The sequence below is a fragment of the Lagenorhynchus albirostris genome, chromosome 6 (assembly GCF_949774975.1).
Source record: "Lagenorhynchus albirostris chromosome 6, mLagAlb1.1, whole genome shotgun sequence".
NCBI lineage: Eukaryota > Metazoa > Chordata > Mammalia > Artiodactyla > Delphinidae > Lagenorhynchus > Lagenorhynchus albirostris.
Window position 1 is genome coordinate 8,821,065 of NC_083100.1, and position 23,803 is coordinate 8,844,867.

Sequence of the window (23,803 nt, forward strand, 5' to 3'; positions counted from 1 at the left end):
GACTCGGGTTCAATCCCTGGTGGGGGAACTAAGGTCCCACATGCTGCTAGGCAGCTAAGCCCACGCAGGGCCACTACTGAGCTCCCGCACCTCAAGGCAGCAACTAAGATCCAACACAGCACCCCCCCCCCAAAAAAAAAGAAAATATAATTTCACTCAAGTAATTTATAAAGAGTCCTGCCAAGTACTCACTTTTATCTTAGCGTATTAATAATCAGAGAACCAGCAACAGGATCTACTCCCCAAATGCTACGGTCTAAGAAGCAACGCTTGTATAAGGCTTAATAATACTTAACTGTGAAAGGAAAGGCCAGGGAGCTATGACCTAAATGAAAACCACATTTTTGACAACAAAAATAAAACCTCGAAGGGGAAAAAAAAGACTTAGAGGCTTGTGTATTAACTATTCCCGGGTACAGTTTGTGACAAACTTTGTGCTACTGTGTCTCCTGATGGTGGTGTTCACAGTGACACAAATGAATTTATCTATGACATCATAAAACCAAAAAACCGACAATGCTGTTTCTCCAAAATTTTATTTTAATTTAAATTACAGGGCCAGCCAGATAATCTGATAAGAAATTTACTTTTCCTCAAGAGAAAGGAAATGCTTCCATGGCATTGTTAACAATTGTATACATCTCCACCTTTTTTAAGGGTTAAAAAATCACACATTGAGTAACTGACTTATGTAAAGTGAAACCTTTATAACACAAAAAGAAACCACTTCCAGTATAATAATTTTGGTAATATGAATATATTAAATGATCATAACTTCAAATGCAACTTTTCAACTTTGAATGTTTTCACATTTTAACAACAAAAACCCCAAAGTCTTAACTATCCCCAGATTCCAATGCAATAGTAATACATCAGTGTTTTCTTTGACACACTGCACCCCTGTCTTCCACACAAAGGCTCTAGTGCTATGACAGCATTGCCAAAGTGGAAGCTGTTGTTTCAAGTTCTAAGAACCAGCTTGGCAAGGAAACCTTTCTTCCACTTGGTGTAATTAATGTTTGCACACGGAATCCGGATACCCAGCACTGGACCACAAGAACCAGAATGATGCATTGCAGCCAAGTCTGCCTTCCTAAACATCTTGGATATTTTCATTTCAAGGAGCTTGGATTGCTTTCTCTAGTTCCGATAGAAAAACATGAATTATTTTACACAGATTTTGGTAAAGGCAGCCTCAGGAAAACCAATTATAAGTGTAGACTGCCATTTCAATTAAACAGAATAAAATATATCTATGTTTTCTGGAGCTGTTTTCCTAACTGGTGCTCCTAGAAGGAGATCTTAAAGCCGCTGAAACATCAATTGGGAGTCTCACTTTACTGGCTGATAAATAATTCAATTAGTAAGAGAGGCTAGCAAAGAATAATTATATAAATTTCTTAATCAGCTACAGCCATGCTGAATTCGAACTGACAAACTCTGATTTGTAAGTTGTTAGTTGTGATCTTCATATCACTAAGATGAACAGATACCATTCTAATAACTTTACATAGATATATTCTAGGAGACGTTGTTCTGCCGTGGTCACAGTAACAAAAATGTGGTGCAAAATCAGTTACTTTATAAATACTGATAATTTGCAGCATTAAGGAACAGGACATTAAAAAAAATAAATTTCCCCATAGGACACCTATGACTAGGAACTCTTCTTTTCCTAAGAGAAGCCAAAGTTTTAATTATTCAGTTTCACAACTACTGTACTGGATTACTTTAAGAAAGAAAAGGTGCTCTACAGAGGTCTCCCCCACACACAAAGAATCGGCGTTAATTTAGCATAATCGGTATCATTCATGGATCTGGAGAACTCATGACTCATTTTAAATGAGTAAGGCCAATATTATGCAGGAAAGTGTAGCTGACTGAGTTCCAGATCTGTATTGTAGCCTACTGATGGCACCCCATTGGATAACTGAATACAAAGGACTGGTTTACTTTTTCTTTTAATGCTGTGATACTTAAATCAGCATTTTCAGGTGATCTGAAGTATTTCAATTACATATTATGAGCATTCATTTTTTGCAAAAACTCAATATTAGGTAATAGTTACATACTAATACAATAACATTCCTCTGCTGTACAAATTAAATCATTTAAAAGAAATGAGCATTCTAAGAATTATATACAAAAGGAAATTGTAAGCATTGTTGAAATGAAATGCGAGGTGTCGTTGCTAGCTCTACTGTTTTAAAATACCTTCAAAAAGTAAAATTAACAAATACCCTTCAACATATCCAGGTTTACAAGTCTCAAGAAAATCAAATGTCAAAAAATTCTAGAAAGCTGTGAAAAGCATATATACATTTTCCTTATGACCTTACGAAGCTTCACAATTTTGAGAAGCTGCTAAGTTTCAGTATCAATTTATTCGTGTGTCAACTTTATCCACCCAAGAAGCTCACATCTTGGATATAGTTCCCCTATGATTTCAAATAAAGCTCTGCACAGTCTTCCATTAGTGAAGGCATATAATCTTACCAAGAATCCACACCCAGATCTTTAACAAAGATAAATGCAAACAAGCAGGTCTGCTCTGATAATATCAGTGCCCTCTTCCCCTAACACACACTATCATCTATGCATTTGCCTTCATGAACCTAGCCATGTTCAGAACTTCTACAGCAAACGGAGTCTTTGAATTCTGAAATGACACAAAGATCAAGAAAAAGTCCACGTGTGCTCTAGTGTGCAAGAAAGCAGCAGCTACGTTCTCCAACTTGGACTAAAAAAAACAAACAAGGTAAAATGAAAACCGTTCACTTAACAGCAGATTAGCAGTAATGTTCCTCATGAATTGATAACAGTGCCTGATGCTGAATAGCTAACAGCAAATGCTGAATTTGGATTTAATATTTTAGATGTTTACAGGAAATTAGGCTTCTTGCTGAGCTGGTCTCTTCAAATCCCTGATCTGTTTAACTAAATAGGTCTTCTCATCGTTAAACTGTTCATCCTCGGTCCTGTCATTCTGGAACTTGCTGAGGAACTCTATAAGTTTGGTCTGGTTCTTGAGGAGGATGTCTAGGATGGGCTGCGTCTTGTTAGGATTGGCTACAAACACCTGCACAGAGAAAAATCAACATCAACCAAAGGGAAAGAACAAGACACGGGGACATGTATGCCGCAGTTAGCAGAGCACATGCTATACACATCCAATGCTTCCCTGGGGCCTGTGGTGAAGCCAGGATTATTAATTCAGAGGTGTTCGCTTTGGAAGACCTTATTTTACAATTTAAAAAAGGGGGAGAATTACATGTTTTAGCACAAAAAGGACTGACATATTCACTCATGCTCTGAAACTCAGCAGTTGGTATTAAATATAGACTTTGACTGTAGAATAAAATGAGGAGTTATTTCTGGGCAGAGGAGGTCAGAATGGATTTTAAGAACAAAAAGCTCCGTGGAAAGCATTAAGAAATGGATTACCCTTTACGTGCTGATTAATAATCTTCTACGCCAAAGATAAACGACACCCCTCTACAAATAAACTTTTCTTGTTCCCAAATGCGAATGGTATATACCCTGTTTCTGGGTCTGTTTTTGTTTAAATGTTGTACCACACAACTATGAAAATTGACTGAACTGAGCTGTGTCACTGAGATTACCAAAATGAACCTAATAAAACTTCAGTAATTTGTAAATGAAATGGGATGAACAACTAGTGTTTATGCTTTTAGTACTCTACCTTAAAAACGTGGAAGGCCTCAAACTGGATGTTACGGCTTTTGTCTCGTAGAAGGTTCATCATTAACTTGAGGTTCTCAGGTTTACTGATGTATTTTGTCATAATTGTGAAGTTGTGTCTGTCTAATAGTAGCTCACCGAGAAGCTGAGAAGACAAACAATTACTCTTCCATTATCATTTAAGATTTGAAGTAAAACCAAAGTTTTAAAAACAATTCATTAAATTATCATCATTATTAAGCACAGAATATTAGTAGGTACTCAAAAGACTGATGAACTAAACTGAATTATGACCTAAAAGCTAACGAGCGCCTCCTATTTGTTACTTGAACACCTACCTCTTCTTCTGGGGTTTAAACCTATGGTGAGTCTGACACTGCTCTCTGAAGAGGACATTCAAGTCACATTTGGCCCAGAATCTGAGACTGTCAGAACCTAGTCTTTAAATATGCATTTGTGTTATCTCAGTAAAAAGAAACTGGTCAGACGATAAGTTACTGAATAACTATATACCTTAGCTTAATTTAAAAATAATTTTACTATTTCTTATTTTATTTATCTGAACTTTACAGGACAAAGGGTTTCATGTACAAAGTTTTCCACATACTTACCCCTAAACACACCAAACTTATCATTTTATCTTATCTGATTCAGAAAGGTTTATAAAAACAAATACTTTTCTGTTCCTTCTTAAGCAAGGTATCCTGAAGATACTCTAAGCTTTTCTTAGTGACTCCTCAACATTACTAAAAATGACATTAATTAAGCTAAAAAAAAGTTCATGCCTTCAGCTAAGTCTGTGCTTCCTGAGTTCTACGGAGTTGACTATACCGTATCAGCCCTTAATTTTAAAATTGTCCCTGCTTGTTCTAGATTTCTCTTTTTCTGAAGCCAGCAGTCACCTCTTCATGCTGTCAGTGTGCCAACTTCTAGTCAAGGACTAGTGTGCAGGTGGTATAACCTGCCTGGGGACAGGGACCAAGCTGTGGTCCTTGTGGACACAGGCAGAAGCAGAGCAGTGGAGAGCCTGGCCCCTGGCACCAGCCTGCCTGGGTTCCAGTCCTGACTCCCTGCTCCCTGTGAGTTCTCTAACCTTGAGAATGTTATTTAACTTCTCTGTGCCTCAGTTTTATCATCTGTACAGTGGGAGTGGATAATGGACCTATATCTTATGAGAGTATAGTGAGAAATAAAAGCATGAATACATGAAAAGCACGTTGGACCCGAGTCTAATAAGAGACATGGAGTGAGGTCTAAGGGAAGGAAAATGCATGGATAGAGCTACTTTGCCATGGTTTACTTGCTGTTATTAATTCCTTTCTGGGTTCCTGGCTATGCTCTAGATACCTGAAGTTTCCAGATAACTGATCTCTAGATAAATAACATGTCATCATAGTAAATCAAAAATAACCTGATGTGCAGGAAAACAATCTATTCTACTTAGGATTTATAAAGAATTTAGAGGAAGAATTCAAAAGCTCACATAGGTTTCACATCAAATCTGAATCACAAAATATACAACTTTCAAAGTAAGAAGCCCAGTATTTACTCTTACGGAGGCTCAAAAGGTAGTATTAAGTATGTATAGACTTATTGGGTGTTAATTTTCTGTCACAGAAACCAAATAAATACTGAAAATGACTCATTTCAATGTGATTATTTAGAGAAGGATGACCAGTAATTTAAAGAATTTCTTTGGACATAAAAATAAAAAATTGGGGGAATTACTTGGCAGTCCAGTGGTTAGGACTCCACGCTCTCACTGCCGAGGGCCAGGGTTCATTCCCTGGTCTTAGAACTAAGATCCCATAAGCCATGCAGCGGGGCCAAAAATAAACAAACAAAAACAAACAAATAAATAAATTGAAGCTTGGTACAGGGAATACAAATTTGCTGGTAAAATAAATATAGGGATAAATAAATGCCAATGTGGCAGCAAAAAGGAGTACAAATTAAAATACATTTTTAGAGTACCACTGGTCCTCAAAATTTCTCCATGTGTTCACGAGAAACTGTAGGAATGAAAGACTTGCTTCATATCCATTCCTTCGCTAGCCATACAGTGTCTCTGGGGCAACGATTCAAATCTGCTGTTGCAGCCGAAACAGCCACAGACAATATGTAAATAAAAGAATGCATCTGTGTTCCAATAAAACTTTATTTACAAAAATACACAGTGGGCTGGATTTGGTAGTTTGCCAAACCCTGTTCTAGAGTTTTAAATATTTAAGTTTCAAATGGAATTGTCCACATCCTATTTTGATACAAAGCAGCCAAACGTGTCTACGGTTCACAGTGTCACTGCTCACGGCCACCCCTCTCCCCTCACACAGCAAGCTTGTGCCATCTGGGCAGCATTCTGGGGAACAAAACACCTGCAGCGCCTTCAATTTGGTGATACGGTTCTAAGTTTTAACAATAGGCTCCCAAATCTAAAATACCTCATTACTAAATGATTAAATCCTCTTCAAAATTCTGTATGTTCCATTTTGGTATCTCTAACACATGAGGGGGTGAGCAGGGGCAGCTGCCCCGCAGGAACCACTGCTGAACCCAGCCTGTTCCTTTCCACAAAAATCTTGACCATGGGCAAGTCTATTTTCCCTGTAAAGGTCTAGAACCCATAGCACCATATCTCCCTTTCCCCAAACACACATTTCAAATAAGGGGTGGAGAGAAATGAATTGCTTCAATAATTTGTCATACCTTGAGTGACTGTCTTTTTGTCACATAATTTTCTGAATGAAGTAACTTCTCATATTCACTGAAGAACTAAAAGACAAGAAAACACGTATCAGAGTTATTTTTTTAAAGACCAGTAATAACATTAAAAAGCTTGAGTACAAACTTCTAACAGCACAAAGGCCAATCGCTGCCCAAGCTCAGCCCCTCCTGTCTGCTTCACACCCATCCTCAAGGTGATACCCACTGGTTACCTCCACGAAGAAGGCTCCTGGCCCCCTCCCAGCTCTAGCCAGGTGCGCATATAGCTTAAATCTGGTCCTCTTCTGTCCAAACTCCATATGCACACAACATAACTCCCGTTCCCCCCACTGTTTTCTCACTGTGGAGTCAGCTCTCATTTCCTGGTGTTAGATTAGAAAATTCCTATTTTTTACAACTCAACTAGTCCAAAGCACAAGCACAAAGAGAAAAGTTGCCTGTTCTTTCAAAGTAAGAAGAGAAAATAATTAAAAATAGAAGAGAGAAGAAATTCAGCACTTTTAAATAGGCAGGTGTGACACAGAAGGTAGGACTTGAGCTCAAACTTGACTAATGGGAGAGATTTTGTTCAGAAATGGGGAGGAGAAGAGATACTCTTGGGGAATAGAAAGGGAAGAACACAGCATGAGTGAAGACCTGGAAAATGCAAAATGATACAGATTTTAAGAGCTGACGAATGTCCACTAGATTTACAAAATGGTGCTCCCTAACAAGAACAGTGTCCCTGGAATGGTAAGGAGCAGAAGCAGAGGAAAGCAGGGAGGTGGGAAACAGAAGTGAAGGGCACACAAGGGCTAGGGCCACACTTCCCAAAAGTTAGAAGAGAAGGCCACTTAGCTGTTTGTTTTAACTACAGACAGGTTTTAAAAGTTCCAAAGTTTTGCAGTACTAGTATGACTCTGCTGGGTATCAGTGCTTTACTGAGACCTTTCCTTGGTTGTGGTGGGTGGTAGAGGATGCCTGCTTTGTAATTTGTCCATGCTAAAACCGTTTCTACCTTTGCTTTATGATGGGTTCTCATCAGCCATTCGTCTGTGGTTTAGAGCAGGGGTTGGCAAACTACAGCTCATGGGCCAAATCCAACCCACCGTCTGTTTTTATACAAGTTTTATTGGAACGCAGCCATGCTCACTTGTGTATGGTAAACAAATTCAGTTTATGAACTCTTTATGGCTGCTTTTGCAGTAGAACAGACAGGAGAGCTGACAGAGACTGCATGGCTATGAAACCTCAAATATTTACTATCTGGGTGGCCCTTTAGAGAAAACGTTTTCCAGCCCTTGGTTTAAAGCTAACCAGAACTGCCTATGCATTCATTCTGTTGCTTATCTCTAGGCAGAGGTGGGATGGCCATCTATTTAGTATGCAAGCAACTAAAACTCTTCTCTTCAGAGATGGCTGTTAACCCTACCTTCTCTCAAATGATCATCAAGCCAATGATCAAACAATTGGGTCTGCCTTTAATCAATAATGCAGAAACAGGAACACCTCAAGTTCTCGACAGAAAATGCAAGTTAAGATTTTCTGCTGCATAATTTTTAGGGTAAGCTTGGTTGCAAGAAATTATTCTCAAGGAGAACTGCCTGGTTAGATTTTATCCCTGGGCCAGCAATAAAGGACTAGGAGAGACAGAGGTCAGGCACTGTTTGGGCCCCTCAAAGATTTGCTCTCCGTGAGCGCCATTCTATTTACTGCAGAGGCACGCTCGGTGACTGCGTCCACTACATGACACTGTAATTCAATTCCCGTCTAAGAATGTCGATGGAAGAAATTTGTTCCAGGTCCCAGTGCTAGAAAAGGCTGTTTCTTTTGAACAAGCTTTACAGATACTGTGAGCTTTTCCTTGGTTTTGTTTCCCTCTATGCTTTAATTATTAGAAAGCTCAGAGTCAAGTGTACAGATTCTAGAGCATGTGTCTTTGCCCAGTAACTCCACCTCGGCTTAGTTTAAATTGCCTGCACCTCCCCACTTTCCTTCTCCTCCTTGGATCTGACTGCACTGCATGCACATTTTTGTCAGCTGCTGCACATAAATTGGCTAAAATCCTGTTAACCAATGTCACCCATTAATAACATACAGGAAAATATTTTATCACAAAATTAAAGCGACATCATTGCCGGTAGCAAATTTCTGGGAAATTAGTTTTTATCTTTGGTAGGTTTTAAATTAAGATACTCATATGTTTAATTAAAAAAAAAAAACCCTTGAGACCATGTGGTAATAGAAATAATAATGCTAATGTTTATTAAATGCCTACTGTGCTCCAGGCACTGTGTCTTGCATTTGACACACACATTCTTATCTAATCCTCACAGCAACCCAGTAGTAAGAAGGTGCTATTATGAGCCTTCTTTTAGAGCTGAAGATCCTAAAGGCACAGAGGGTGAATGAAGGCTGCTGCCCAAGAGCTAGAAGCACACGGTGGAGCTGGGACTCGAAGCCAAACTCCACGCAGTCTGGTGCCAAAGCCTACGCTTCTAACTACTGTAAAAGGCACCAACAAAACGACTGTGCTTCCGATTTAAACCAACAAATGCACAGGAAAAAAAAACACACCCACATCCCAATGTACACGGGCAGAAAAAAAAAAAAAGACCAGCTATGTTTAAGCCATTGATGAGGCTATTTATGAGGGAATTACTATGTACTCAGCACTGTGTTATGATGTTACTGGGAGTGGGAGGGAAAGACGGGAAAAGGAACACAAGAGAATTAGAAAGCATAGGTTTTGCCTCCAAGAATCTTCTAATTTAGTTCAATGGCACAGTGAACAATGAAGTATTAACAATACCTAGGATTTTAAAAATTCAAACAACTAGTGGAAGAATGCAAACCTAAGCCAAATGTTGGGGGAGAGAGAGAAATTTTAAGTGGATTGTTACTATCATAACTTCTCCAGGAGCACCTATGAGATCTTGGACAATGCCTACATTAAACTAGTACGGCATAAGGAAGTGCTCATGGGAATTGTGGAGAGCAGAGCTGACACATGGTGGGAGAGAACACATGACGCTACTGCTGTGATGATCAAGGGCAACCAGGTTATCAGAGCACCCAGCACTATTCACAAACCTCTGGGGGTTCTACTACTAGCTCAATCTGGAGGGGGCCTTAAGGCTGGGCTAATCCAATGTCTTCATTTTACAAATACGGACAGACTTCTGAGTCCCCCAGCGGGCCTTGGTCTTGGTCACAAGGAGTCAGCAGCAGAGCAAGGGCAGAACTGGCTGCTGCGTCCTCTAGGCTAGAGTTCTGCCCATCTACCTGCTGCTGTGCCCCTTTCTCTCTATTTGTAAGCAGCAGGAATGTGAGCAACTAACGGAAAGTAAGGGGAAGATAAGAAGTCAGACGGTAATTTTCTTTTTATCTTAACTGTATATTATCATTCAGCAGCAAAGTGCTTTATTTCCCTCTTCTAAAGCGAGAAAAGATGCAAAGTGCAGTGTGTCGTCAAAAAGATAAAATTCTGTTCTGACCACGTAACGCTCTATACCTTGTTTTAGTAGAGAAATGACTACAGCATCAATTAAAAACATTGTATTTCCAAAATAAATACTCTGGTACAAAATCTAATTAAAATCTTTCATTTCTGGTAACAAAACTTACAATGTGCTATTTTAAAATAGTGTTTCATGTACTTACTCTATCATAATGTTGTTCCAAAAATTCTGCGCTGAGCAATTTATGTCTTGTAAGTAAATCCTAGGAAAAGAAAATACACTTTTTACAGTTGTTTGGCATTCAAGTTCTTTTAGAAAAGAGAATCCTAAACATTCCACGCCATTTTACCTGATAAAAACTGTTGTTAAAAATTACTATACTTAAAAACACTTGAGCATGAATTGTACTGAAAATGTTGATTCTATGTAAGAGCAAATAAAATCATTAATAATCAAATTGTGATTGTAATGATTGTCACAGGTCTACAGCTCTTAGAAGGAAAAATTAAAAAGAAAATTTATAAGGCAATGGAGATAAAAACTCAAAGAAAGGGAATCAAGAATTGAAATGAAATAAAAGTAAACGGTTGTGATAAAACGTCAAATAGTATACTGCTCCTGGTGGCGAAAGAGGACATTTCTTTTATTAGAAAAAGTACTGGAGGTTCCATCTTCTTCCTCCTAAATTGAGTTACATTCAGTTTCATACTGAATGCAATCTTTTTTCAGAGGTAGAATGTTTTTTAAAAGCCCCATCATATTATAAACATTAGCTCCTAAGTAAGCAGACTAATGCTGCAAACATGTAGCACCAGAAGTTAGTATGACCTAGAGTCCAATTGTGCACCCCTATGAAATCGAGCTTATGCCTCACCCCATGAATTTCCCTGGAAACAACTCAAGGATCATTCATTCAGAAAACACCTACTATGTGCCAGATAAAGTTCTAGGTGCTGGGGCTACAAAGACAAAAAGATATGGTCCTTGCCTTCAAGGACATAGAAGTTAGCAATGAATTAGGCTTGGTCTCACAAGGTGGGAACAAGAATGGAAACACGTGACAGCAGGAACAGCCAATTCATCTTCGGTGAATTAATGAATTAAATTCCTTTACAGCTGCCCACTGGAGAGGTCACTGCCAATAATCCCTTTTCTGCAAACCAACTTTCCTTTAACTTGTTTTCTTTGCTGTGTATGTTTGACTTACCCAGGTTACAATGAACTAGTGTTTCCTGAAGTATGTCCTGAGAAGTGCTCTAAGGAATGCTCCATGGTCAACGAATGAGGAAAGAGCTACAGCTCTGGTACCCTCGTGGGGATCCATCAGGTTTCAAGAGATTTTGCAGGGAGCTCTTTTGCTGCCTGCTTGTTAGCACCCTTCCCTGAAAGGCCTCCTTTGCATAGGCTTTCCCCTGGCCTAGTTACTTCCAACCTTTGGACCTCGACTCAAACATCGCCTCCATGGGGGACCCTTCCTGACTGGTCACTGGCACCAAAGCATGGTCACAGTTATGACTTGACATCTGTGGGATTATTTTATTAATGTCTCTCTCATGATAGGCTGTAAAGTCTATACATACAAGGGTCATGTCTATAAAGTCTATACATACAAGGGTCATGTCTATTTTTACTAACCTCTGAATCCCCAGCACCTATGCAGTATCCAGCACATAGTAAGAGCTTAATATTTAATAAATAAATGAATGAACCAACAGAATCAGGGAACATGTTTGGGAAAACAGCACATTAAGCAATCTTCAAAGTATGCTTTTAAGAAGGCTTCTAACTCTACCCCAAAGATTTACAGGTGTTCAAACTGCTGGATGGGGTATGTGTCCTATGCCCATGGAAGGTCTACCCAATTTTTCCTAAATCCCCCTTGGGGATTAAACAGGCAAAATTAGAAACCCTGGAGTTTGAGTACCTTCAAGCATCTGGAAAGAAATGCTGAGGCTTCCCCACATGGGAAGGAGGAGATGGCAGGGCTAGAAGAATTTATATTATCTATTGGTCCATGGGGTCAGATGTGAGGGAGACAGGAACATGAGAACCTTATGGGAATGTATCAAGCATGCTTGTTAAAGAGTGTGTCCCGCCTCTAACACGCTACTGTGTGGTCTATGACGGTCTCCCCTGAGTTAGGAGCCTCAAGGGCAGGCGTTTGTCTGGACAGATCACTGCTGAACTGGGAATTCCCTGGCAGTCCAGTGGTTAGGACTCTGCACTTCCACTGCAGGGGGCCCCGGTCAGGGAACTAAGATCCCACAAGCCGTGCAGTGTGGCCAAAAAAAAGAGATCACTGCTGAACCTCAGGACCTAAAGACACGAGCAGGCACTCAGAGACTTGTGGAATGAACTGAATGAACAATGAAAAAGTGAATTTAAGGACTGCTGTGGCTAGATCCATGCAAGACCGAGTGTCATGTCTACTTTTTGTGGCTGGGTCTTTCTGAAGGCCACTGTGAGGAAGTACAGAGCCAGGAGCCAGGTGCTCACCACTCTGTCATGATATGACGAAAGAGAATGCCAAAGGAGGGGGTCTCAGAGACAACGGCTCTCCACTGGGGTTGGTTTCTTAGGAACAGGTAGGTAGAAAGTATTACTCTGAAAAGCAAAGATCCTAAATATGCTGCGCCAGAGTTTTTTCTTTAGGTCTGAGTAAGGCGACTATTTACCTTGAAAGCTGTACCTCCAGCAGCAGCAAGAGGCTCACAGTTGGGCCACACATGACAAGGGGGAACCTCAAACATCTCCCCATCAGAGATTCTACTTGTTATCATCTGGTTTAAAGAGACCAGGAAGCTCAGGAAACCACTGCCAATCTAGGAATCACTTCTCCATGGCCTTGGGGTAGGGACACTGGAAAGGGGTGCTGAGGCTGCTAAAGCAGCCCTCCTTTAAGGAGAGTAAAACATTGGCAGGGAAGGAACCACTGCCGGGAGCCGGTAAAAAGGCTGATACTAAGCTGGGAAAAGAGGAAGTGGGGACTTGCGCAGAGCCTCTGTCTCCTGAGAGGTGGGAGAAGACCTTACCCTTGGAACTAGAGCCGAGAGCTCTGGAGAGCTCAAACCAGGCTGGGGTGGGGGTTGGGGGGGGGCAGAAACCGACAGATCAGAAAACGAAGGCAAGTGGTCATGCAGCCAGCATCTGGTAAGCGACCTGCAGAGTGGACAGGGTGCACGCGGTCCCAGATCAGCAGAGCTGCTGGGCCAGACAGCAGGGGGACAGAAAGAACCTGTTAAATTCCAGTATAGCCGAGACCCTGGTATTACCTGGAGAAAGGTCAGGGGTCATCTCCCAAGTCCAGCAGGTTGAGCAGCCGACTTTTAGGGTGGGCTGAATTAAAAAGATTCCTAAAAGTTATGTGAGTTTGGGTCCCGAACATCATGTCACAAAGACAGCCCTGGAATCCCTGAAGAAATGCTGCTCACCCGGGGGCTATTTTCACAGAGGCTTGGCAAGTCATGTGGCCCAGTTTCGTACTTGTCTATGTCCAAGGACAAGAGACTCAGTTCTTCCAACTGTGTGGTTCACCTTTGGAGCTCTGAAAGTCAGAAAGTTCCTCCTGTGCTAGAGAGTCAAAACCTATCCCCAGGTTATTTCCAGAAAACTGTCAGAGTCAACAGAACTAGGTTTAGTACATTTTCTCTAGGACCCACTTTAAATACAAGTGGTGCTCTCACGCAAGTCCCTACCGAGTCTCCTCTTCTTCAGGCTAAATACGTCCAGTTCCTTTAACCACTCCTCGAATGACAGGTTCTCAGTCCCCCTCACCATCTACTGTCTTCTGAAAGTCATCTATTTGTCTATGTGCCTCTTAAAGTGTAGCGCCTGGAATGGAACACATTTATGTGTTGTTACCTTATAAGCTTATAGTGGGGTTGAGACCATCGACAGCTCCTTAGGTCACACATTATGTGGTCACAGGTAGCTTAGGGGCAGGGCAACAGCATCATACTGTTTAATTTTACCAAACGTACTCAGAATTTTGTTTACTCAGGGTGGGCTCTCTAGTCAGACTGCCTGGGTTCAAATTCTGGCTTCCCCATTTATGGTCTGACTTCCCCCAACATTTCTAGGCTTCAGTTTCCTTATCTGTAAAGGAGATAATAACAGTATCTCCTTCATAGGGTTGAGTATGATATGACGTTACCTGCCTTTTAGTCATTATTACACTCTGTAACAATTACACCTAGCATTACCTATTATTATTATGCCTTACTCCCACATCTCATATTGACAGAGCTGAGTCCTCAGGAGGACGACCTCAGTTCATCCGTATTTAATTTCAACCTGTTATCTTCTGGCCTCTCTGGATCTTTATGAGGCCTTATTTCAGGATCTCTGTTATCTGCCTTCTATCCCCTCATGGTATACATTTGTTATCACCCTTTATCTAAGTCTCTAATAAAAATGTTCAGCTGTGCTGAGTAAAGACAAATCCACTAAAAATTCTGCTCCAGGAGGGTGGCAATCCATTTTCTGGCTCCTTATGGATATGGCGTTCAATTAATTATGAACTGCTACCCTGAAACTCCATCTAGCTCCTACCTTTTCATTGTTTCCATGAAAACAGACCTGTACAATTATTCAACATCTAATATATCCACATTGTCATAAAGGAATAATTCTAATAGCTACTGTTCACTGCACCCATACTATGTGAAGACACAATAACCCTGACATACTAGTATTACCTACATTTTGACAGATGAAAAGACTGAGGTTAAATCAGCAGCAGAGCTGGGAACTGAATCCAGGCAGCCACACCCTTAGCCCCCTGATCTACTGGCGTCTATGAGATTAGTATGACTGAACTTACTCTTAGTGAATCCATGCTGGCTGTGGGTACACGGTTTCCTTTCCAAAATGCTCAGAAATCATCTCTTTAGCAATACTTTCTAGTACCTTACACAGGTATAATATCGAGCTCCACCAGCCTCTCTGGGGAATCTACCTTCTTTTACTCTGGAAAATTGGAAATATATTTGTTGGCCTTCTGATGTCCCTCCCCATCTCCTTAATTCCTCAAAAAAAAAAAAATCACGAACAAATATTTGGCCACTGATTTACTATCTCAGAACCCCATTCGTTCAAGCTATGAATCTTAGACATATTTCACGCAGGTAGTTTTAATTCCCTTTTAAGACTCAGCACCTGTTCCTTGGACTTTAAATCCAGGGTTATGGATAAGCTTCATTTGTTTCAAAGTTTTTGTGTGTAGAATGCACTTTCTGGGAAGGTAGCTCTGGTCATATTCTCGAAGGAGAGCACGAACCATCTACTCTTTTCTGATATAAAAATGTTCTTTGCAAAGAAGACATTAGCAAACCAGAAGAGGAGCGGTCCTCCCTCCCTGCTTGTCAGCACCTCTGGTGTGAAAGTGAGACCAGAGCCGACCAGACATTTTAAGGAGGGGTGGGTGGTACCTTCGGCGTGTTTGGTAGGTCTGTGCCTCTCTTATATTGTCTTAGTTTTGGGCTCTACTTAACTTTGCTTCTTGGAGAGATCTCCATTCAGGAGGCTCTTTAATTAGCTCTGCCCCTTCTGAGTCATCGGGAGCAGCTGAGATACAGAAGCCAAGCTCGCTCCTCACTGCTCTCTCTTCTAGAGCTCATCCTTAGAATCCTACATGGTTTTAAAGTTTCTCTTCTTCAGGTAGGGACTGCCTGACTCTGCCCAATCCTTCCCTCTCTGGCTACCATGACCTGACAGGGCTGCTTTACCCACAGTGATTCCATCACCACCGTTTTCTTCTTGGTGAGAATTTCATTCAAAAAAGCAATCCTATCTGAGATGGAATTATCAGCAAGGCCAATCAGGGACTCACATCTGTGGCACAGAGTTAGTCAGCACATCTCTCTCACCTCTGAGCCAACTGCGCCAGGAGCATGTGACCTGTGCTCTTCTTGGTCAGGCGGTCTGGCTGCATTCTCCGACCCCACTGCTGCTCCTCTCCTCTGCCCTCACCCTCCTCCTCCCAGAGTGTCCCACGCTCAGGCTTCTGGCTTTCTTCCCACCCAGGAGTATCCCTTCTTGACACATGGTGCTGCTACATCTCCCTTCATTACAGGTCTGCTTCTTTTGAATGGGGCGTCCCCTTCCATCAATATATCCCAGGTCATGAGTCCCATCCCACCAAGTGCAGTGATACCTAAGATGTCATATTTTCCACTCTATGTTATAATCTCATATTCATTTCATTTTGCTTTGTACATTAACATATAAATATCTGAGGTCTTCTGACATCCTCTCTAATAATCCCTAGGCGGCCAAGTTCCCAGGCTTTCATCCCATTTTGAGGGTGTTCATTCGCTCTGAGGGACAAATTTTATTCAGAGACCAAGATGTGCTCATTATCTCAATGGCTCTTTATACATAAAAGTGAACCTTCACAAAAACAGTGGCCACTTCTCACTGTAACAGTGTTCTGAGCACAGTAGTCTGCAGGTTAGTATATTAAATTCTGATTATATTAAAATTACAGTTCTAAATATTCACTTATGAGGTCAGACATTTTACATAAGGGAATATATCGTATAAAGGCTTGCTCTCATTGTGAAAAACACTAAAAAACATTACTGCTTTATCTACATACCTTAAACAGCACAGAACTTTGCAACTCAAAACAAAAATGTGCATGTTGTACAGTGGTATCGTATCATCTGTGTATTTAATTTACACAAACACACAACAGCGAGACAAGGTAGGCAGGGGAGGGGGGAGTTGTAGTGCTGGTGATTCTGCACCCCCACCCCTTGTGTTTAATAAACAAGCTCTGGCCTGAGCAGGAGATGGGAGAGAGAAGTCCACTGTGCCCTTGGGCCTGTCCACAATAGGGAAATCTCTGTCCTGAGTGTGGTTCTAGTATACTGCAAATTAACAATGGCCCTGAACAGAAGCCAACTACTTTGTCTGATGCTTAATCAAAGAAACTGCTGCAGTATGTTCCAACACAGGAGAAAAATCTGATTTTCACATGTAGTGCATATCTATATACTGTACTTGATGGGTAATTTAACAGAAAAGTGTACTTTTGACCGTACAGGACTTTTGCCTTTTAGACAGACTTTAGAATCTAACTTTTCTACCCTTTTTAAGCTGTGACTCTACTGCGTATACCTGAGTCACAATACATATTTAAATATATCTTCTCTCTTCCCGCTAGAGGGCAGCCATGTATAGACTTGGAGGGTAGAGAAGGTTTAGGAAAAACAGCACACCTGTTAATCTCATTTGTATGTATATTTAGAATTCTACAGTTTTTATGTTACCTTGAATGTGGCAAATGCATCTGAAGCAATATCAAATGTTGACATTTCGACATATCTGAAGAAATCATAAAACTGTTCTGACCACAAAATGATTTTTGCAAGTGGCTCATGTCTGATGCATTCTCTCAACATTATTCCACAATTCAGAGCTATTTCTGGAGACTCATATCTGCAAAAAGAAAAGACAAAGATGACTGCTTTTTTTCCCCATCACTGTTCTTTTAAAAACTCTAACAGTTCCAATTTTTAGAACAGGAAGTTTCAGACATGTCCTAATTAAGTGACAGAGCAGGTTACGAAATGCATCTCTCTCAGAGTAGAATATGTGCTCAGAGGGATTTAGTCTAGAGGGCACACACACATTAGTTGGTCGTGACTGCTTCAACCCGAAGAAAAATAACAGCCGTGAGAGCGATCATGAAAATAAAAGCTTATTACTTAAGCTAAAAGATCTGAAGAGACGTCTACAGGGTCACACCTCCAAATACGGTTTAGTTTTACATGTGGTGCTCTCACCACTTCAGAAAAACCAAAAAACAATATGAAATAAGCAAAATAGTTTCCTAAAATTCATAGTATCTAAACGGGTCTATCAAATATACAGCATTTATACTTGTTTCAATTCAGTACTCAAAATAGTACTTTCAAGACCGTTGGCAGCAACACATAAATGCTACAAAGGATGTCACCAAGTGCCTAGTCAGGGATGGCCCGAAGGCTCTCGCAGTGGACACAGGGGACTCCACAGCATCCCTCATCAGCTTTCCGCACAGCCTTCCTCTACACCCACCTCAATGTCTCTTGCCTCTTCCTTCCCCGTGATCAGAAAGAGAACCTTGTTTTCCTCTCAGCCCAGCAGACTCTTCCATTCTGATGTACATCAAACCCCTTGGACTGGACTCTGCTATTCTGCTCAAACACATCACTCTGTTCCTCCACCTCCTTCCAAGCTGCACACACAGGCTTAATATCCTTCCCCACTCAGTGTCCTCTACTTTCCTGCCATCGAATCCATTTCCTAACGTTTTACGAGTAAATGCCTCTGCTTCGCTAAAACAAATGGTCTTTTCTCATAAATTCTGCTATTTAATTTCCTGACAATGCAGATCGTTGCATCTCTCTCTTTAAAAAAAGAAAAGTTCTCCCAGCTCTCCTTTCTACCTCCTCTGTTTCTATTTCTCGCCTGGCTGAGGTCCTTCCTCTGTTGCCTCTGGCCTGCTAGTGAATGCTCCTACGACCTCATGGTTCCCTCCATGGCTCCTAAATTGCCCCAGCTCAGATCTACCCTGGGCTGTAGTGAGGCATTTTCTGTTGCTTCTGGACAACTTCAGTTAAAGGCCTACCATAAACTCTACAAGTCTAATATGGCATCACTATTTTGCTTCAGATACCTGGGTCTAAAACAGGTTTAACAGAACTTTCTTTGGTAATGGAAATGTTCTATAACTATGCGGTCTACTGAGCACTTGAAATCTGGCTAGTATGACTGAGGGACTGAATTTTAAATGTCATTTAATTTAAATTAATTTAAAATTAAATAATTACATGTTGTTAGTAGGTACAGTATTGAACAGCACAGTTCTAAACCTTCCCCTCTTTACCTACTCCCAACCTTCCCATCCTCAATGTCACCACCCCTTTTAAATACTTCTTTGCAATATCTCAGTTTCATTTTCTTTTATCCATTCCCAGTGCTGCATGAAGTCACACCTAGTCACTCAAGTGACCCCTAACCAGCACCTTTGTTCAAGCTCTGTCTTAACAAATCTATCCGACGACTAGTGTTATCAATAGCCTTTCCAGCTTAGGAGCTTATAATGATTTCTTCTTGCTAATCAAATAGACAAACTTTGATGCCCAGGCTTCCCCACATCATAGCTACTCTTCTGGTACAAATCCTCTCCCACTATGCCATAAAACACTCTGACTATCTCCTTCCTGTTGTCAATCACTGTGTTCATTCCTGCCCTTGTACTCACTCTTTTTTCTGCCTATGCAAATTTGAAACTATCTGGAACCTCAATCCTAAATCCATCTTCTGTTACCAACTCTTGCCTTATTGACTAAACCCACATTTTATCCCCTGAAATCCACTAGTAGTGTTATCTAGTAGAATTATCCTTCTGTTGTACATATGTTCATCATAGATCCCCAACAAAAGCAAAACCACGTTCCTTTGTATCACTTGTGGCATGGCAGCTAGAAGGCTTACTGGCTCTTAGGTGTTATTAAAATGTCTGCTCCCAACATGGCTGATCACACAATTCATTTCTGCTGATCTGTAACAGGCAGGAGACTAGAAAGACAAGGGTAAGACACTTTGGTGCAACAAGTTGGGCAGGTTTTGATGGCAGTTTGTCAAGCTTGTCTTAAACGATTAAATGTAAACCCGTGAGTACAAGGTAAACAGTTACGCTGTACAACCTGTTAGCACATTAACATTTAAATCGCCAGTGGAAAAATGATTGCTCCAGATTTAGACTAACACTAGCAACAGGATTATTTTCAAATGCACACTAATATTGTTAGCATAACTCCCCCAAATGTCTAACATCAAAGTGTCAATACTTATAGCCTGAGTGGCTAATCACATTGCGTTAAAGTAGTCCAAACTAATTAATCAACAAAAGCAGAAAAATCTTTTTATTTTTTTGGCCACGCTGCATGGCTTGCAGTATCTTAGTTCCCCAACCAGGGATTGAACCTGGGCCCTCAGCAGTGAAAGCGCCGAGTCCTAACTACTGGATTGTCAGGGAATTCCCAAAAAAGCAGAAACATCTTAAACAGGTAGTTTCAACAGGGCCCCTGGAAGAAATGGCTGTTTCCGGGTCTGAGGCAGGATCTGTACAAAATGAGCAAGGGACATCTTGTGCCAGACTGCAAGGAAGCCATCAAAGACGAATGGGGTCTTGCCAAAAGGACATAGGAGCCAATTTGAAGGAGCTCCCAACAGCCCAAGACGGGGCAATTTGGACATAAAAATTTGGTCATAATGACTGCAACGGACTGAGACACATCAAATATATTTTAAAACCCCCTAAAACTTGAGGTCATAATGGTGCTTAAGACAATAACATACTCATTGCTCATCTAAGGAAGTGGCTAGGGCACCAATCGATTATACTAAAAAATGATACAGTGGAAAAAAATCAAGCATCTATTCTGTCTTTCCTATAGAAATCACTGCTGAGGAACAAAACACATTTAATATACAGAGAAGGAATAACAGAATTAGGAAATCACCATTTTGAATCTAGACAATGATCCTCAGTGGATACTAAAACCATTAGGTGAAGGGTTGATGGAGAACTTTATAATGGACAGACTGACAACACCTACATCCACTGATCAATCTAAATATCACCAGAAGTAGGACAACCTGCGTTGCCCAACAGGAAGCAATCCCATCACAATCCCATCCATGAAGAATTCCTGCCCCCCCAAACTGAAGCTGAATCTAATCAAACTAACTTGAAAGAACAGAGGATAGAGGAACATGGTTACAGGTGAAACCACAGGATGCAAATCCCAAATATGTGGTTTCCCTGCAAAACAAATGACCCAGTTGCTTCAACAAATAAATGGTGTTAAAAGAAGGGGGCAGGAACTATTATAGATTAACAGAGTTAAGAGTCATATCAACCAAATTCAGTTTGTGGACCTTGCTTGAAAACTGATTTAAACAAAATGAAAAATGACATTTTTGGTGAAAATCAAGGAAATCTGAACAGTGACTGGGCATTAGATAATATCAGGTTTTTAAATGATATTATGGTTATGTTAAAGAATCCTTTATTATGTACTAGGGATGCATACTGAAGTGATGTTATGTTTGAGGAGGAAAAACAAGAGGCAAGGAATAGATGAAACAAGAATGTTAATAAATGTTAGTAATTGTTGAAGCCTGGTGACAGGTAGGAAAGGGGTTGTAAGGGGTGGGGGGACGGCTTCTGTGGGATCCCAACACCAATGGCTTCTCCTCGCCTCCGTAAACTGAGGTTTCTGCTCTGGTCAGCTCAGTTGAGAGCTTGAAACCTTTCTTTAAATATTACCTCAAAAGTCTTACTTTACATGACATTAAACAATGTTCATATCATACCCCTGGCCACTCTAAAGTGAAAACACAGGCAGAGTTAACTAATTCATAGATTTTAACAACCGCTGCTTTCTATGGAAAAAGGAAGACTGGCTTTAAAAATACACAAAGGCATCTGGCAGCTGCTCTAAGAACACTAAAATTTCAGACTACTCACTACATGTTCATACACGCAGCTCTGGATTGATACAACAAAAAATCAGATGCCAAAAATTCCGTATGGCAACATCTGAAGAAGCAACATAGATAGTTAGAACTAGAAAGAAGGAAATAGAATGCTGGCATCCAACACATGCACTGACTCATGCTTTGTCTAAACGAGTTTGAACTTGGGGCAAGTGTTAAACCACAGAGATATGAATCAGAGTGAGGCAAGCTATAAAGCTGGGGTAGGAGAGCAAGCTGATTCACGCCACCAGTCATGCCAATAAAACAGCTGCCCGCCAATTTAACAGAACACCACCAGTGCACACGTACCCAGAGCTGGCAAACAACTCTGGTGTGAAACAACAGGAGGTTACTTTGCCAATCAGCGATGACAGAGAAGAGGACTTTTTTCTTAACTTTTAGTTTTAAGGCTTTTTTGGTTTTTGTTTGATTTTTTTTTTTTTTGAAACTGACAGGCTACCCAAAGATAAATGCCTGCTTAGTCCAACAGTAATTCCAGGAAGATGCACTGTGAATTACCAGATTAAGTGGGTGAGTGGACACACACAGGTGAAAAGCAAAGGGAAGTACGTCATAAACATGTACTTTGTTGACTGTTGACTGAACAAGGTTAAGCTATATAGCATCCAAGCTCCATTTACTGGGAAGCCTTTACTGCAGTACCGTGTGCATGTACGTCCAAAGAAGATGTCTTTAAATACATGATTTAGCTGATATTTCAACAATTAAGGTTTTTACATCTTAGAGAACAGAAACAAGAACACAGAGGACTTATTTTTTTCTTCAGTCATGTATGGTTTGAGAATTTAAAGGCTCACAATTCACCTAACTTTAAAATCCCATGGGCATTTTCAAATTCAGTTTAGCTCACAGGTTAAATTTTAAGGAGGGAAATGTGTTCCAGAACTACGGGAAAATGAGCTGATGAAACTACAGAGGAAATGCTTTCTGACATTCACCATCCTGTTTTTGCCCAAGACCATCTTTCCTTTTTATTTTTCAAGTCAAAAATATAAATCTTATTACATTATACTTTATACATACCCTTTCAATAACATGAACAAAATATTCTGTTGGGTGCAGATGTATTCAACAGTAGGAGTTCTTGTACCAATTTGTCTTCTGAGAATATTGTTGAAAATCTGAGCCACGTCTTTCTTGCCCTATTAAGGAAGACAAAAATATCAAAATGCCTGACTAAATGCCAAAATGCCCTAAATAAACTCAAATCTAGGTACTGTATATTTATAATTATGACTGAATATCTGACTTTAAAATGTTCGTAGACATTAAATTTTCTTATTTTATTTCTTCCTTCGTAATTTCAAATTCTAAGTTTTAATAGTGAATTTTTTTAAAGATTTTTTTGATGTGGACCATTTTTTTAAAGTCTTTATTGAATGTCACAATATTGGTTCTGTTTTATGTTTTGTTTCTTTGGCCTCGAGGCATGTGGGATCTTAGCTCCCCGACCAGGGATCGAACCCACACCCCCTGCACTAGAAGGTGAAGTCATAACCACTGGACCACCAGGGAAGTCCCTAAGTTTTAATAGTAAAGTATTTTTGACATGAATAATGTGTTGACAAAGTGAAATCTTACTATATATAATTTCAATGATTTCTAACTCTCAGAATCATGCTGACTCAGATATGAAAAACAAAACCTTGCTATATGCTTACATTGTTCAGGGATCCGATTCCCACCCAAGCAGCTTCAAATAGGATGCTTGTATTGTAAACAATACATATAGCTTCCTTTTATAGTGGTGGAAGGAGGAGAAACTGTATTGTTAGTGTAATAAAAATGAAAGAATTCTGTAAGAAGTTGAGCTTTAATGGCAAGTAGACATATCCTCCTACTAAACTAGGTGTAATTGGGAAAAACTTTATATATAGATAATTAAGGTAGTAAGTATCACATGATGCAACAGTTCAGAGATCAGTGTTACACCACTGTACTTCACGAAACAAAATAGGTAGATGTTAACACAATACAGCGAAACTTATAATCAGAAAGCTGCACAAGAAAGTAACAAATGCAGAAGTAGACCCCAAGAGATGTTTCAGAACTGCCACTTTATAAGGCTGACAAGTCTGCAGGAGAGTGAGTGAAACGCTAGCTTTCCAGCACTAGAGATCACCCTGGGGCCTATGCTAGGTCAGGAGTAGTAATGGCAATCTCGAAGAACCAGTCTCAAGGGCACACATTTCTTTTAAATTAAATTTATGTCTCTAAAGTCCCAAATGAATATTAAGTTCAAGGTCCAGGTTGGGGAGTGGGGTGGCAAGACGAAGGAGAAGGAACTGGATGGTCCAGTGCACTCCCACCTTTGTAGTGGAGATAAAAATCCTTGTTGTTGGAATTTGACACTCTATTAAAGACATATGAAACCAGCT

At 40.4% G+C, this 23,803-nt stretch overlaps 1 protein-coding gene across 6 annotated transcripts in view; it reads right to left on the minus strand.

Moving 5' to 3' along the window:
* Nucleotides 1-519: 519 nt before the first annotated feature.
* The window catches only part of CAB39 (calcium binding protein 39), an 86,447-nt gene continuing 63,163 nt past the window's right edge, over nt 520-23,803 (minus strand). For 5 of the 6 annotated variants that reach the window (XM_060151882.1, XM_060151885.1, XM_060151886.1 and 2 more), the window contains 6 exons: nt 22,449-22,567; nt 17,141-17,309; nt 10,069-10,128; nt 6,409-6,474; nt 3,704-3,847; nt 520-3,079 (listed from right to left, as the gene is read on the minus strand). In XM_060151882.1, coding sequence (XP_060007865.1) covers nt 2,891-3,079; nt 3,704-3,847; nt 6,409-6,474; nt 10,069-10,128; nt 17,141-17,309; nt 22,449-22,567 — 747 coding nt within the window. In that variant the 3' untranslated portion in view covers nt 520-2,890. The remainder of the gene's footprint in view (nt 3,080-3,703; nt 3,848-6,408; nt 6,475-10,068; nt 10,129-17,140; nt 17,310-22,448; nt 22,568-23,803) is intronic. The other variant, XM_060151887.1, reaches the window with a different exon arrangement.